The 15,530-nt window shown below is 38.6% G+C and overlaps 1 protein-coding gene across 2 annotated transcripts; it reads left to right on the forward strand.

Annotated features, from left to right (window-relative positions):
* Positions 1-4,046: 4,046 nt before the first annotated feature.
* ampd1 (adenosine monophosphate deaminase 1 (isoform M)) lies at positions 4,047-15,505 on the forward strand. 2 transcript variants are annotated; one of them, XM_055024296.1, is made up of 15 exons: positions 4,047-4,169; positions 7,262-7,427; positions 7,569-7,704; positions 10,266-10,431; positions 10,531-10,750; positions 11,127-11,256; positions 11,412-11,606; positions 11,779-11,910; positions 12,506-12,669; positions 12,843-12,969; positions 13,072-13,235; positions 13,347-13,467; positions 14,480-14,653; positions 14,876-14,986; positions 15,098-15,505. In XM_055024296.1, the coding sequence occupies exons 1-15, from the start codon at positions 4,148-4,150 to the stop codon at positions 15,251-15,253; spliced, it is 2,184 nt and encodes a 727-aa protein (XP_054880271.1). In that variant the 5' UTR covers positions 4,047-4,147; the 3' UTR covers positions 15,254-15,505. The 2 variants fall into 2 exon arrangements, with proteins under 2 accessions (XP_054880271.1, XP_054880272.1); XM_055024297.1 differs by lacking the exon at positions 4,047-4,169 and adding an exon at positions 6,594-6,656.
* The last annotated feature ends 25 nt before the right edge of the window (positions 15,506-15,530 follow it).

The raw sequence follows: 15,530 nt of genomic DNA on the forward strand, positions 1-15,530 counted from the left end.
GAGATCCATCATACTGGGACAGGACTTTGGTCCCCATAAGATACACTGGTCTAGAGAAGGTTAGTAAATATATCAGTAATGGTCCTAAATACAATCACTAAACAAGTACTCAGACACAAAAAGTATGTCTTTCTATCTTCACAAGCACTTTGCATTGACTTCCATTCATTTCTCATTCATTTCTATAGCCTGACCTTAACTCATTAGCCCTGGCTAACCCCAAATCTAACCTGAACTCAATTCACACTAAAGTCCTAATACACACACATACATGCACGCACATGCAGACACACACACAATGATATTTTTGAAAGATGCAGCATCAAGAGAAATCAAACCACATTAAAGAACTGTAGGGTAGGGTTAGGGGTTAGGTAAGGATGCCTATAAGTAAAATATCTTGTCAACATGGTAAATATTGTTGAAATCCATAATTTAAAGTTCAAGCAAACACTTTAAGACAAGTTATTTTCTGGACGAACTGATGAAACCAACAAAAGTAGCTGTGATTGACTAGCTGCAGGACAAACAGCAGAGCATCAAGTTAGTGGATGAGGGTTTACTCCTACACTCACCATCATAAAAGTGAGATAACTGCAGGTTAAAAATGGACTAAAAGTCACTCCTAAGTGAACTGAACATTTTGTATGATGATCAGAGTACTGAGAAGTACTCAGCAGAATTTAATAGGTCTGAGCTAGCAAAGGTCTCAAAGATGGTAGAAAAAAAAAAAAACTCTCCTCTTCTTCTGAGAACTTGTCTTGCCCAACGGAAACGAGAGATGTACAGTGGGGGAACCCAATCCAGATGCTTTTTTGTGGGCTGAGGGGATTAGAAAACCACAGGTGGAGCGCTCCAGGCGGTGGTTCTTCTTCATAAAATTATACTGGTTTGACTCAACTACAGTGAAAATAATTTTTAATACTTGCTCATGTCTGCATTGTGGAACATTCACCATGAAGAGAAGCTGTTTTGTTTATGCTGCTGTTTTTACCTTTATGACTTCCTGAGCAATAGAGGGAACACCCTTGTAATCCAGTACTGGCTCACCGGACAGCTCAGGAGGATCAGGGTAACATGAGCCACATGAACTTGAACGCCTCACTTCGTTGTAAAACACAGATTTTACATTTTTGTGATGTTGATACCAAACAGGAAACGTTCCGTCTGAAACTGTAAGATTTAATTTTCAGATGAAATACAATGAAGATAACTGGGACATAAGTAGTCAGATTTTAGTAATTGAGACATTGGAACAAAAATACAATGTTGAACATTGGTTTTTTTGTTCAGATGGTACAGTCAGAATCTGATGTGTAAAATCTGATTATGAAGCAGACTGGAAGTTTTAGCCTGAAATTTACTGCAGTAAAATCTTTCCAATGGGTTTTTCAAAAAGATTTAGGATCTGCCTATGATTTAGAATAAAAAAGGAAAAAAGCTAATTTACTTTTCAGTATTTGAAAAGTGACCCGACTCGTTGACCTTTTCTAACCTGATCTCTTTAACTAGTTGTACTGGAAGGGAACCTTTGACATTTAGGATTGCATAACTAAAAATAGATGCTCAGTGAAGTGTTCTCAAGCAGCCCACACAGGATGAGAAGCCAGCAGGTCGGAAAATATTTTGTCACATCTGAGTAAACCAGAAACATTAAAATGTTGTTTTTCAAAGACATATAAATGTGTGGAGGAGGGAGTTAGGACCACCTACCTACCAAATGTTTTTATCCCCCATTCATTTTTTTTGTCAAAAAGTAATCTTAAACATTAATATATTTCATTAGTATTCAGTGTAATACATCAAAACAGTTGTGTTTAAGTGTGAGGTAGAGGAAGACTGTATTTGACACTTTTTAAACATCAAATTAAACTTTTAAACTGTGCTATTTATACTTTGTAGAAGAGTATTTTATATTTAAAAACTGAATGTATCGTTACTAAACAACCTGAGTTCAGTCAGGAGTTTAATACCGACATCAGCTCTTGTGATGGACTTTGAGTAGGCTCTTCTAACTCCTGTGGTTTGATTTGAACGCTGGGGCAAAGGTGCGTCTGCCTGGTTAATTTCGGCGCTTCTCCACCCAGCTGGTCTTTTTTGGATTGAACCGCAATGGCGGAACAGCAGCAGTTCAACCTCTTGCTGGGGAACATTATCAACGCTGACAACAATGTCTGGGTAACCCTGTTGGTTAGCGTTAGGGTTCTATTGCTAATGTTTTCTGTTGCTGAAGCTTTAATTGGTCTTTTCCTGCAACCAGCAGGTTTTCTTCCCAGATTGACCTGAGGTCACCTCCTATTGACTCCACTCAGCTTTCCTGTCTCTGTTGAAGAAACACACCCAATAGCATGATGTTGCCACCACCCTTCAGTGGAGATGGCTTGTTTAGGATTATTAATTGCATTGTTCACTTTAGCCACTTTCATTATTTTGCATAACTATGGTTGAAGTAAATTGCACAGAAAACTTCTTATCACTTTATTTCCCCTTAAGTTTTCCTTTTGACCTAGTCGCCCACCTGAGCCATGGTACTATGCAGCTCCTTCAGAGTTACCAGGGCAGCTTCTGTAGGTTTAGACAGACAACCATTTCTGTTCGGGAAGGTTTGGACGTTTCTTCATGATCAGATAACCGATTGAATAATGTGAACACAGCCGATCCGTCGGCTGTGTTCTTTGGTCTTTATGATGCTGTTCATTCTCCGGTGCTCTCCAATACTCTGCACTGCAAAGGCACTGAATCTTACAAGGTATTTTCGGTCCAGTTTCTAGTGCTGATATCTTAGTACACTTGAAAACTGACTAATAAGCAGCTTTATTTCAAGACACATGACCTTGTTTTAAGTGAATAATTGTTGATGAAAAAGTTGGTTTGGGTGCTGTGGTGGCGCCGGGGCAAAGCACAACCCACGTATTGAGGACTTGGTCCTCGTGGCGGTGGTCGCAAGTTGAACTCCTGGCCAGGCGACATTTGCCGCATGTCTTCCCCCTCTCATAACCCTCTTTCCTGTCGAACTACTTTCAAATAAACGCCATTAGAGCCAACAAAACCTTTATAAAAAGAAAGAAAAAGTTCTTGTTCCACTGGTTGATTATTTTAATGATGACATTTTCAATCATTTTATTTTAAATATTTTTTTAATTAATATTGAAAAAATATTGACTTAAGCTTCTACATCATGCTTTTTAGCACCATGTAGGAGCTTAACCCTAACCCTGCCTTTTTGGCAAATTTGTATCTGTGAGAAATTTGTACTGGAAATAAACCAGAAACACTTCACATTTAATCTGGGATTGAATTTAATCTGGGATTGAATCCACACAGGCTTATCCTGTTCAATAATGATCAGACTCTCAAAGGCAGTGAGTTTCACTGGACTTTATTTGACAGCAGAGAGAGATAGAATACAAATGCATTCACTTTTCAGATAACATAAAAACAAATATCATTCTCCATCCTCTTCACATCTGTGTGGTGATCAAAATTCACTAACACACATTAAAGTTTTGTTGTCCTACTGTGATAAAATGTGAAAAGTTCACAGTTTCAGGAACTTCTTCATTCTAGAAACAATGCTGCTGGTTTAAGAAGGCAACGATGGATGGAAAATCAGAATAACCCGTGTAAACTAAAATAAACTGGTTTTTCAGATCAAAATTAAACAGTCACAAAAAAATTGACAATATTTTCTGAATTACTCCTGGAAACTTCAGCAGGATTAAGTTTCCTCATCCTTTCTCTTTTTATTGGTCACCAAGGTGTGTCATGACCCTCCATTAAGTACCAACCAATCAGCTTAACTGTCCCTTATGTTGCTGTTTGGATGTTATGTAACACAGCCTGCCACACACACACACACACACACACGCCTGCAAACATACGCACGTGCATGCACACTCATCACTTTATGAAAACATTATGTCTCTCAGTGACACCAGGGTGCCCACAGGCACCCTAAAATAGATGTTGACACGTATCCGCGCCCCCATCTCTTCCATGAAGGCACGTTCATGCGGGGCGCAGCGCGTCCTGCGGACACGTGAGGCAGACTTCATTTAACAGAGCAGGCTTCACGCAGGGGTCTTCACTCCGGTGGTCTGACCTCCCTCTGCTTTTCACAGGAAGCGACTCCTGCAACGCTGCTGCCATGCCCAAAGTCCAGGTGCCAGGTGAGTGTTGGCATAGCAACCGCAAGCTGTCATGATTGGAGGACTGAAGCTTTTCATTGCATTCATCATGCAGAACTTTTTATTTTTATTTTGTATTTGAAAATGTGACCCACTGGAAACATTAGAAAACTTGAGAAAAGAGACATCGGCATGAAATGCACAGAGTTGAGCAGTAACTTGTTACATCTACTTAGTATTTTTATGAAGAAGTATCTTTGTTCTTTTCATAAGTTTAACATCGAAAGAAATTTATCTGGAGAATGTTTTTCTTTTCCCTATTTTTGTCAATTGTCACTATGTTCTTTTATATTAATATTTTAATTCATTATTTATTTTATATTAATTATTTGAAATACCACAATGCTCACATTGTGGTGTTTTAGGGTTAGGGGTATTATATAATAATAATATAATATATTTATATTATATTATTATATGATATAAAATTTATATGATTTTATATTCTGGTCAGTCTAATACTGTGATTTTAAAATGTAAAATGTTTGATGTTTTGATCAATCAGGACCTCAGTAGATTTGTGACCAATTATTTTTTTATTCTTCAGTTCAGTCTTTAAATACTCTACCCACATCAGCAAATACATCACATCATTGAGCTTTTCATAGTAAATTCACATCCTTGCTGTCAACTTTATCTGCCAGGTCACTTTGGTCGTGACTTGTAGTGAGTTCTTATCATTTACTGCTTCAGCAGTCAGGGGGATATGATAAAGCTATAATAAAGCAGAATATAGTAACTGCTTCAATATTACCTATAAAGACGTGACTTGTCAACTAAGAGTCCCTTATTAATGTGGGATGAGAGCGGATCGAGTAGTTTTATACTTCTTATTTTGGCTCATCCAACCTCTTCTGGTTTCATTGGTTGTATCAGATCTGCAGCATGAAGAAGTCCGTTGGTTTATTTTGACCCAGAGCTCCGACGGGAGCTAATTATAGGCTTGCCTTTACCAGGCATGAGACATCTGGCATGTAGTGTCATGTAATGTAGTAGTAGTTGGTGGAGAATGGGATTTGTCTGATCGTTCTACAATACTGTAGATCAAAGCTCAAATCAAATCAAATCAAATCAAAGATGAATGACCAAGAAGGAAATCAGCCAGAAGGAAATGGCTGTTCTTCCAGAGCCAGCTCATGATATTAGTGATATGGCTCTCCACCCAAAGCGGCATGGTTAGGCAGAATGGGGACTGGCAACAATGTTACCTGTTTGGTCCACTAAAATAAACTCTCCAGCAGCCTTCTGTAAGACCCAACTTGGCATTTGATCTACAGTGATTGAGGATAATGTCACACTGACATCATGCTAAAAAATCAAATCAAAGGTAAATTTCCCTTCACGCTATGCACGTGACGTATGCTGACGTCACCCTATGGTCAAGCCGCAGTCATGCTACAGTCATGCTAACATCATGCTAAGAGCTCCTCGTTTTATGTGCCTATTTTATCTGATATATATTATATTTGTTAAAATATTGTGCTATTCTTGAGTTGGAGAAGCAGAAGAATTCCAATGTGCATATACATCTGTGCAAATGGTAATAAATTCTATTCTATTCTATTCTGCTCTTCATTTGATCATTTCTCATTGAAAATCTGAAATACTTACGGCAGCTTACATCAGTTGGATTCGTTTCCACTAAACAAAGAGCTTTTCAAGCACAGCTGGAGATTTTTGAAACCTTCAAAATAAACAACAAAAGTCTAAACAAATGTAATCTTAATTATTTTATTTCGTTTTAGACCAAAAAATGAAAACCACTATATGCAAATGGTTGAAATTGTGATTGAAATACTCCACAAATACTGAAGGTTCACTAACATTAATGTTTTTACTTTTTCATAGAGCACAGAGCTCTCCTCCATCATTGTCTGTTTCGTAAAAATCCACTTTGAAAATGTTCATTTTATAAAAATGTAATGAAAGCTTTGAATAGAAAAGGTCATATTTATGATAAATGGACTGAATGTGGAAACAGCACAAATTTTTCAGAATGAACAGCTTTTGGACATTCGCACAATAAAATCCAACTCAATCACAAGTTATTGACCTAAACAGTTGGAACAAAACTCACACAAATGGTTCTTAAAGCATCTGTAAGTGCCTGTAAAATTCATAGCAATTTTTGACTCAAAGTTGCTCTGCTGGGACATCAGAAATCTTTTGCATGTGTTGTGAAAATGCCGTTACCATCTCTTTATGAATCGACTGATTTAACTCAAGAGAAAGCCGGTGACTTCATGAAGCCGTTTTCATGATCATCCTCACACTCTTAAACCCTCATCTAACCTCTAAGTTCCCATCATTACTTACTGTAGGAGAACATCTATGATTCTTTATTTTTTAGATGTGGTTGTTTACATGATTATAACATTTCTAACTGATGTATTCTGATGTATTCTCTCTTTTTGTGATTTTTATCCTGTTTAATGCAACTTTTCTGAACGATGCAATCAGTTCAACAGAGTAAGTATGGAAGCTGAGAAGCCAAGCATCGTTTTCAGCTCCATGTTGGATTAGTCATGTTGCTTATGACTTTGTTGGCTGTAAAGTAGGAGCATGTAACACTCGCCCTTCTTTCTAATATCATCCATCAATCAGAATCACTTCCAAAACTGTCCCTTGTTTTTTTTATTTAGAAAACAAAGGACAGTTTTCTAGGAGTCAGGCCTTCTTGGTTTCCCAAACTTTCAAAAAACTCTGGAGAACGATTGGTTTGACTGCTGTGGTTACAAGAAAGTCTGACACCTTGAAAGCAAAAATAATTGCGAAGAGGGCTAAACGCACAAATCTCGACTTGTGTGTTGAGGATATTAAATCCATAGATCTGTTGTCAGTTGCAGATTTGTAGTGTTTGAATCAGTCTTTGGTCATATCTATTCAATGCATGTTATGGAGTCTGTATGCATCAGTTTAAATAAGCTTTACATGTGACCGTCATGTACATGGCTGTCATGTTTCTGCAAACTAGATTAGAAGTTGGTCCTGAATGCAGTTTTTGCAGAGCTGTCCAGTCCTGCATGGAGTCACGGACGATACATTTGAGTTAGTAAAAATGTCATGTCTGGCAGAGACCGATGACAACATGAGGGCCTTCGCAGAGAAGGTCTTTGCATCGGAGACTAAAGACGAGCAGGTGCGAGATGAAATCTCACTTTTTGATGTGGCTGAAGACTGTCCCATCCTTCACCAGGAGATGGCACACCACCTGCATGCCGATGATAACGCAGAGAAACGGTGAGATAAGAGACAGCAAAATAAAATAAAATTAAAAAAATAAATAATCCAGATTTTTTTAAATTCAGGGTTAGCTCATATAGTTTAAAGTGTAAAAGTGAGCTTGCTGAAGTGTTTGTAATGTTTGTCTCTGGCTAACAGCAAAAGGCTTCAGCGCAGCCGTACCATAGCCGCCCCCCAGGCTGCTGCTGCCCCCGTGGTGGTGGTGGACACCCCAACCTATCTGGAGGTCCCTGACTTCCAGAGAGTGGCCATCATTGGTGACTACGCTGCTGGGGTACAGACTACTTCCTGGAACAATCTGGAAGACTGGAAACTTAACTACACTATATGAGCCTAAACTAGTGACTTATGGCGGCATACGATTATTTTAATGAAAGTGCGGAAGGTGAAAAGTATGAATTATTTACCTTCCAAGTATTTCAGACGAGGCTGGAATGCTGCTGTTACCATCACCCTAATCTTTTGGTGCCTTCACAGGGTCAGCTTCAAAAACATAAATATTACTACTAATATTAGTCAGAAGAAAAATGTTAAATCCAAACCTGAAAAGAAATCTAAATCTGATAAGAATTTAAAAGAAAAAATCTTCATCCTCAAAGGCACCAAAGCACCATGATTTAGTACAGATTTGGACTTTACCAAAACTCATGGTGGGTTTAACAGGAAGTAGCCCCCCATTGAATTCTGCCCAGGGCCTGTCTGAGTGAAAGATGACATTTTTTCAGGTTTGAAAATCTACCGTTTCTGAAATTCAAGTGTTCGTAATCCAAACAAAAACCCCTCTGTCTGTCGGTGGTCGGTTAGCCTTGGACCTCCCCCCGCCTTTTTCATACAGTATACTCACTAAATTCTTCAAGTGTGAACTTTTGTCAAGATGTTGTTGTAATGTATTGAAGAGATGTAAAAAGGCTGTTACTGAATAACTGATCTAATGAGTATTTTTATTACAGAGAAGTGATAAAATATATGGCAAACTTAAAATTGGCAGTATGTTGATCACAGGTGTAGTTTTCACTTCCCTGATCTTGAATTTCACTGACTGCATGTTTCAGTGAATGAATGGCCATCACCGGAGGCCAGGGCCGGATCGGAGCTCAGGTTTCAGGGCCATGAGTTTGGTATCTCCAGTTCCTGTAAAGGAATGCTTTAGATGAGCTGGCTTCTTATGTCTGCTGCAGCTGCAAGGCTCACAGTTAGCATGAACCCACCTACTCTAATAACAGCACAAATTCTACATGCTGAGACATTTTGTAGGGTGTGTAGTTGTAGGTTTGATTCCATGTCGCACACTTGTGTGTGCGCTGGAGTATAAATGTGCCTTTTCATGACCAGTCAAAGGCACATTCACGGATTTATGTTTTTTGTAACTAGTCTGAACTTTTCCACACTGGAAAAGTTCAGACTAGTTACCATTTCATTTTAAATAGAAAACATCTGTGAGAAATTTCATAGATGTTTTATACCTTGCTACACTTTTTTTAAAGGGGCAATATTATTTATAGCACTATTTTATAACACAGTCAAGTAACTATGTTACCTTCAGTTGTCATAAAAGTGCTGTACATATCAAACGTGACTTAAGAGAAATTTGACTTTGTAATTTAAAGCATTGAAATTGGACTTCTGTCTCTTTAAAAACTCCTGCTCTTTCCGAAGCTCTGCCTTCAGGAAGTCATCATGACATGGCTCCTCTATTAACCCTTGAATAACATTTTTACAAGTGTTGCTCTGAGGAATAGCTCCTATAATTAACTCAGCAGTTCCACTAGTCAGTTGCTGCTGGCTAGTCTGCAGGAGCTGAATGGGGAGGGCAACTGCAACTCTGAAGAGGAGCTTTGTCCTCACAGGCGAGGCTCGGTCCACCCAGGCATTTTGCACATTTGCCCTGGAGATTACAGGATTTCTCAAACATTCATGAAAGAATCAAGGCAACTCTCTCTGTATGGTTTTGATGAGGAAATAATATTATAACACGACGTACAGCTCAACAAAGTAAATTTTACTGATCCATACATACATAAGGCAAGGCAAGGCAAGGCAACTTTATTTATATAGCACCTTTCAGCCAAAGACAACTCAAAGTGCTTGTACAAGAAAAATAAGAAATACATACTGTTAGAAGAAAAAAAAAGAAAAAAAAATAGACAAAGTAAACATTAAAATTGTAATTATAGTAAATGAGTGGGATTAAAAATTTAAGGATAGGCAACTTCAAATAAGAAGGTTTTTAACCTTGTTTTAAATAAACTGGAGGTAGGCGCAGACTTACAATGAGCAGGAAGTTTATTCCATAGTGTTGGAGCATAAATACTAAAAGCTGCTTCTCCGTCTTTACTTCTGACTCTCTGTATAGTTAATAGGTTAGATTCTGATGATCTTAACGGTCCGAGTGGTACGTAGGGTTGCAGAAGACCGGAAATGTAGTTTGGATTTCTATTCTGAAGTGCTTATAAACTATTAAGGAAATTTTAAAGTCAATTCTTTGAGCAACAGGCAGCCAGTGCAGAGATCTGAGAACTGGACTGATGTGCTGATCTCTCTTTGTGTTAGTAAGGACTCTTGCAGCAGCTCTCTGGAGGAGCTGGAGCTGTCTTAATGCTTTTTTTGGTAATCCAAAAACATAAATCAAATTTAATCAAGCTAATACTAGCCAACTAAACGGGAAGTGTTTACTGTCCTTTGAAAAACCAAGCCTACTAGATATATCAGACCTCGGACCGTCTATATTTTTATTCACAAAATCGTTCAGTTGGCCTTTCAGATGAGGTCGATTCTGAAAAATGTTTTCAATAAACATGTACTGTATATTTTTTCTGTTGTTTCTCATCTGAGCAGGTGACCATGGATGACTTTGAGTTGTCTTGTAAGGGTCTGTACCGTGCCTTGACCATCAGGGAGAAGTACATGAGGCTTGCCTATCAGCACTTTCCCAGAACCGCCTCCCAGTTCTTGCGTCAGATAGAGGGAAACACATTCAAAGTTGAAGACGAGGTGCAGCCAGGTATGAAGACAGAAAGATTAGCATTGTGATTTAACCAAAAACAGACCAGCATCATCCACAAAGCAAGATTTATTCTTTGACGTAATCGCTTTTCCTCAGTCTTCAATGCTCCTCCAAAGGATGGGGAGGACCCTTTGGGCACCTCAGACCTACCAGAGAATCTTGGCTATGTGGCACGTATGAAGGACGGCCTCATGTACGTGTACAACGATGCTGCAGCTGCTGACAAGCATCAGCCCAAAGACCTGCCTCATCCAGACTACAACACCTTCATTGATGACATGAACTTCCTCATCGCGCTGATTGCTCAGGGCCCAACGTGAGTCCGTTCTGAAACGTCTGCTTAACTTTCACTCTCTAAACGTTATGAAAACTATAATTTCTCTTGAACTAGAAGTGACTGAGAGTGCAAGCCACCAAAGGCTGTCCAATATGTCGTATAAGAAGCAGGGTTAGATGTCAATCCATGCTAAACACATGGCTTTTTGGCATGGGTTGACATGCTAAAAGCCCTACCTCAGTGATGTCCTATCTGATGTATTTTTATTCAGACTTGTTTTTAAGTCAATCTTTTGATCAGAAGTGCTGTTATTGTCGGATTTACGTCTACTCATTTACAAAAACTCTTTGCTTTATTGCCCATGAATAGAGTTTAATTTATTAGAGTTTTCTACAAGCTTGTATTTAATTTTCAGGAAGACTTACACTCACAGGCGTCTGAAGTTCCTCATGTCCAAGTTCAATGTGCATGAGATGTTGAACGAGATGGAGGAGCTGAAGGAGCTGAAGATGAACCCCCATAGGGATTTTTACAACTGCAGGAAGGTACTGCAACAAATTCTGCAAACACAGACTACTTCGAACAGTTATAGACTAACTCAGGAAAGCTGTTACTCAAACTGTTCCTCTGCTGTAGCTCCCTCTAGTGACCACATTCACAAAAAGAACAGTTCTAATCTCTTATTGCTGTGGTGTTTCAGGTGGACACCCACATCCATGCCGCTGCCTGCATGAACCAAAAGCATCTGCTGCGCTTCATCAAAAGGTCTTATCGTGTGGATGCTGACCGGGTGGTTCACAACCTTAAAGGGAGGGAGGTCACCATGAGGGAGCTGTTTGAGTCCCTCAACCTGCATCCATATGACCTCACCGTGGACTCTTTGGACGTGCACGCTGTAAGCTCCTATCAGGAATAGATCGCATCAATTGGATGTTAATATACCGTTTAAAAAACAAAAAAAGTCAAATTAACATGAATGAGTGCATACTTAATATTTGAAAAATATTCAACATCTATAGACCGTTAGAAAAATGTATGAAATGTGTTTATGAACTGTTTTTCTGCAGGGGAGACAAACATTCCAACGTTTCGATAAGTTCAATGCTAAGTACAACCCTGTAGGAGCCAGCGAGCTGCGGGACCTCTACCTGAAGACTGAAAATCACATCAGTGGAGAATATTTTGCCACTATTATTAAGGTCTGCTCGTACAAACTTAATTCTGCAATGCAATGAATATGTAAATGTACTGTTTTAAAATGCATTTATATTAATTTACACAGGACAAAAGTGCTCTCACAGAAAATGTCCTTTAGTTGTAAATGCAAACATATCTGGAAGTTTTCATTTGAGCATTGGAGCTTATCATATTATGATATTGATAGCATAAATACCGATGTATCAATGTAGCTTGAGCCAATGCTATAGAACAAGCAAGGATGTGCAAATATGCAAACCAGTCTAAATCAAGAAGTGAAACCATTTAGAGATTATTTAATGTTTTTTTTTTTTTTTTAGGATGTAGTCCTTGTGGTTTAGTTAGCCGATGGTGTCAAAATGAGGCCTAAAAGGAGTACCTGGAGATAGGTTGTTTTATCAAGCTGCTGCAATTGTGTTTAAGCAGAATTAGGGTTTTGACAATGAAATCCGTAGCACTTTGTCATTAGTTAAATAGATTCAGAAAACCTGAAAAGTGGCATTATTGTTACATGCACATGTAAAAGAATAACTATGTGAAATTTCAAGAACTAAATTGAACAACGTTGAGCTTTGTCTGATCTTGTCCTGACTACAGGAAGTAGCCAGTGACCTAGAGGAAGCCAAGTACCAGTATGCTGAGCCCCGTCTGTCTATCTATGGTTGTAATCCCAATGAGTGGGGTAAGCTCTCCAGTTGGTTTGTAAAGCACAGAGTCTTCTCCCCTAACCTCAAATGGATGATTCAAGTCCCCAGAATCTAGTACGTTTTCATAATTTTATAGAATATAGCATTTGTAACAGATTTTTTTCTGTTTTGTATATGTTTAAAGTTATCTAAAACCCTAAGCCTATTTTATATGTAATAAACATCTGTAAGGCTGACTGTGGTCAACAAGGGTAAATGGTGTTCTTTTTCTGTGGTTTCAACCTCAGTGACATCTTCAGAGGCAGGAACTTTGTACCACACTTTGGCAAAATGTTGGAGAACATTTTCCTTCCCGTGTTTCAGGCCACCATTGATCCACAGTCCAACCCAGAGCTCAGCATCTTCCTTAAGCACGTGAGTTGAGATGAAAATCTAAATATTAAGACAGATCTTAGGAAATAATTATTTTGAAAACACTAAAAATAATTAAAAAGCTGTTTTGCTCTTGTTGTGCAGGTGACAGGATTTGACAGTGTGGACGATGAGTCCAAACACAGTGGCCACATGTTCTCCACAAAAAGTCCAAAACCAGAAGAGTGGGACATTGTCAAGAACCCCTCCTACACTTATTATATCTACTACATGTATGCCAACATTGCTGTTCTTAACCAGCTGCGTAGGTCAGTATCTTTGCTTCCAAGCGCAATTCATCTGACTCTAGAAGTAAAGCTCATGTTGGTTGTATTTTTGGGGACGTTTTTGTGTTTACTTGCCTCCTTCTTGCTTTTTAGACAGAGAGGATTGAACACATTCACATTCAGGCCTCACTGTGGTGAGGCTGGAGCCATCACCCACTTACTGGCAGCCTTTATGACTGCTGACAACATCTCTCATGGTCTTAACCTCAAAAAGGTCAGTCAAGAAAGATTTTTTCAATAAGTGCCATCTCTTCTGCCAACCTTCTGCCAGGAAGGTGTGAAAGGAAGAGCCTATCTAATGACGGTATTTATGAACACAACTTAATTCAACTCGTCAGACATCACTGAAGGAACGGTTGGTTGGGTAGGTTAAGCTGAACACTTTACTTTCAAAGTCCTGAAACAGTGCATAGCTTTCCACATCACAATCATTTTTAGTAATAAAGATTTTTTTCACTTCCAGTGGTTTTTAACCTGTTTGAACCAGTGAAACATATCAATGCTTTCATCTATTGATGAAGATGTTCCTTCAGCGTTAAATATATATATTATCAACTTGTCTTGGCAATAACTGCCAGCACTAAAACAAATTGTTATGTTCACTATTTTTTGATTTACAACTAGAACAATCTGAACTTTGATATGGGATCACAAAACATATGTAGCATTATTCAGTTCAATTTGCAGTATTGCAAACAAAGGCACTTCAAAATAAAATGACTTCCTGTTGCATGTGTTAAGAGACTCAATGTTAACTTGATTCCATTATTATGCTTGAATTATAATTGCAAATGATTTGTTTTTGATGAAATTGTCCTTTACACTTTGGTAATATTCAAAGTAATTCAGTTCCTAAAAGCTCTGATACGTCTTAAAAATGTTCTGAGGAAATATCTTTAACTATTCATGCTAAAACGCTCAGATTTTTAATGAAATATAATTGTTAATAGTGTTAAAGAAATATACCGCATATATTGGATGTGGCCAGTCCCAAAGCAAATTTCTGTCATTTTTAACCTAAAAACTTATATTCTAAAATATGCTAAATGCTAAGTACTCTGCTTGTAAAGTGTTAGTAATTGTATTGCTGGTCTTTAACAATTCTTTGCTAATGACAGTGAAAGAAAAACATTTTTGAAAGATTGGGTGTGAGGTAAACAGATTCTCACAATGCCAGGCCTTGACAAACGACATCTAACCTTGACACCTGTCAATGTTTTTTCCAGAGTCCAGTTCTCCAGTACTTGTACTTCTTGACCCAGATCCCAATCGCCATGTCCCCTCTTAGCAACAACAGCCTGTTCCTGGAGTATGCCAAGAACCCTCTGCTGGAGTTTCACCAGAAGGGCTTGATGGTGTCTCTGTCCACTGACGACCCCATGCAGTTCCATTACACCAAGGTCTGCAGTGCTTAGGGCCACAATGATGCACATCACAATCACACACTCAGTGCTGTTCACAAAGGCTATTATATGGCTTATAGTTTTTTAAAATATTTTTTTAAGATCAGAAGTTGGTCTTTGTGTTAATCTTTATGAAATGCCTTGTCCAACAAGCATGAGTGAAAAAGACTGTAAATTGGACACACATAAAACTTTTTTAACTTAGTTTTATGTTCACAGGAACCCCTAATGGAAGAGTATGCCATTGCAGCTCAGGTGTTCAAGCTAAGCACTTGTGACATGTGTGAAATTGCCAGGAACAGTGTGCTGCAGAGTGGCTTGTCTCATGAGGTAACTAACATTATGACACTGTTTTAAATGAAAAACACCTTTGTATTCACCTGGCACTAACCAGGCTTGTTTTGAGTAGATCTGCTTCTCATACCTGGGTTTTGGTTTCAGGAAAAGATTCACTTCTTGGGTTCAGATTACCAGAAAGAAGGCCCAGAGGGCAACGACATCCGTAAAACCAACGTGGCTCAGATCCGCATGGCCTACCGCTTTGAGACGCTGTGCTATGAGCTCAACCTCATCAAGGAGGGCCTGAAGGTGGAGTGAACACGGCAGAAACACGCAAGCCTTTTGTCATAGCTCACCTGAAACGGGTGTAGACAGGATTATGCTAAAGTTTTTTACAGGAGGACTTTGACAAAAGAAACCATTTACAACATTTAAAGAAACAGACACTTCTGATGAACTACTGTTGAATTTTTCTGAGACTGAATGGTTTGGATAAACGGATTTCACTGTTTCCAGAGGGAGAAACATTATGCACAACAATCAATGGGAATAAAACATTACAAATAACAACTAACTCTCTTTCTTTTTTTGTAAC

The sequence above is a fragment of the Poeciliopsis prolifica genome, unplaced genomic scaffold, assembly GCF_027474105.1.
Source record: "Poeciliopsis prolifica strain line A6 unplaced genomic scaffold, Auburn_PproV2 SCAFFOLD118, whole genome shotgun sequence".
NCBI lineage: Eukaryota > Metazoa > Chordata > Actinopteri > Cyprinodontiformes > Poeciliidae > Poeciliopsis > Poeciliopsis prolifica.

Coding starts and splice junctions, on each gene's coding strand:
- ampd1 (XM_055024296.1), top strand. CDS start 4,148: ATGCCCAAAGTCCAGGTGCCAG. Junction 4,170..7,261: donor GCCCAAAGTCCAGGTGCCAG/GTGAGTGTTGGC, acceptor CATGTCTGGCAG/AGACCGATGACAACATGAGG. Junction 11,911..12,505: donor ATTTTGCCACTATTATTAAG/GTCTGCTCGTAC, acceptor TCCTGACTACAG/GAAGTAGCCAGTGACCTAGA.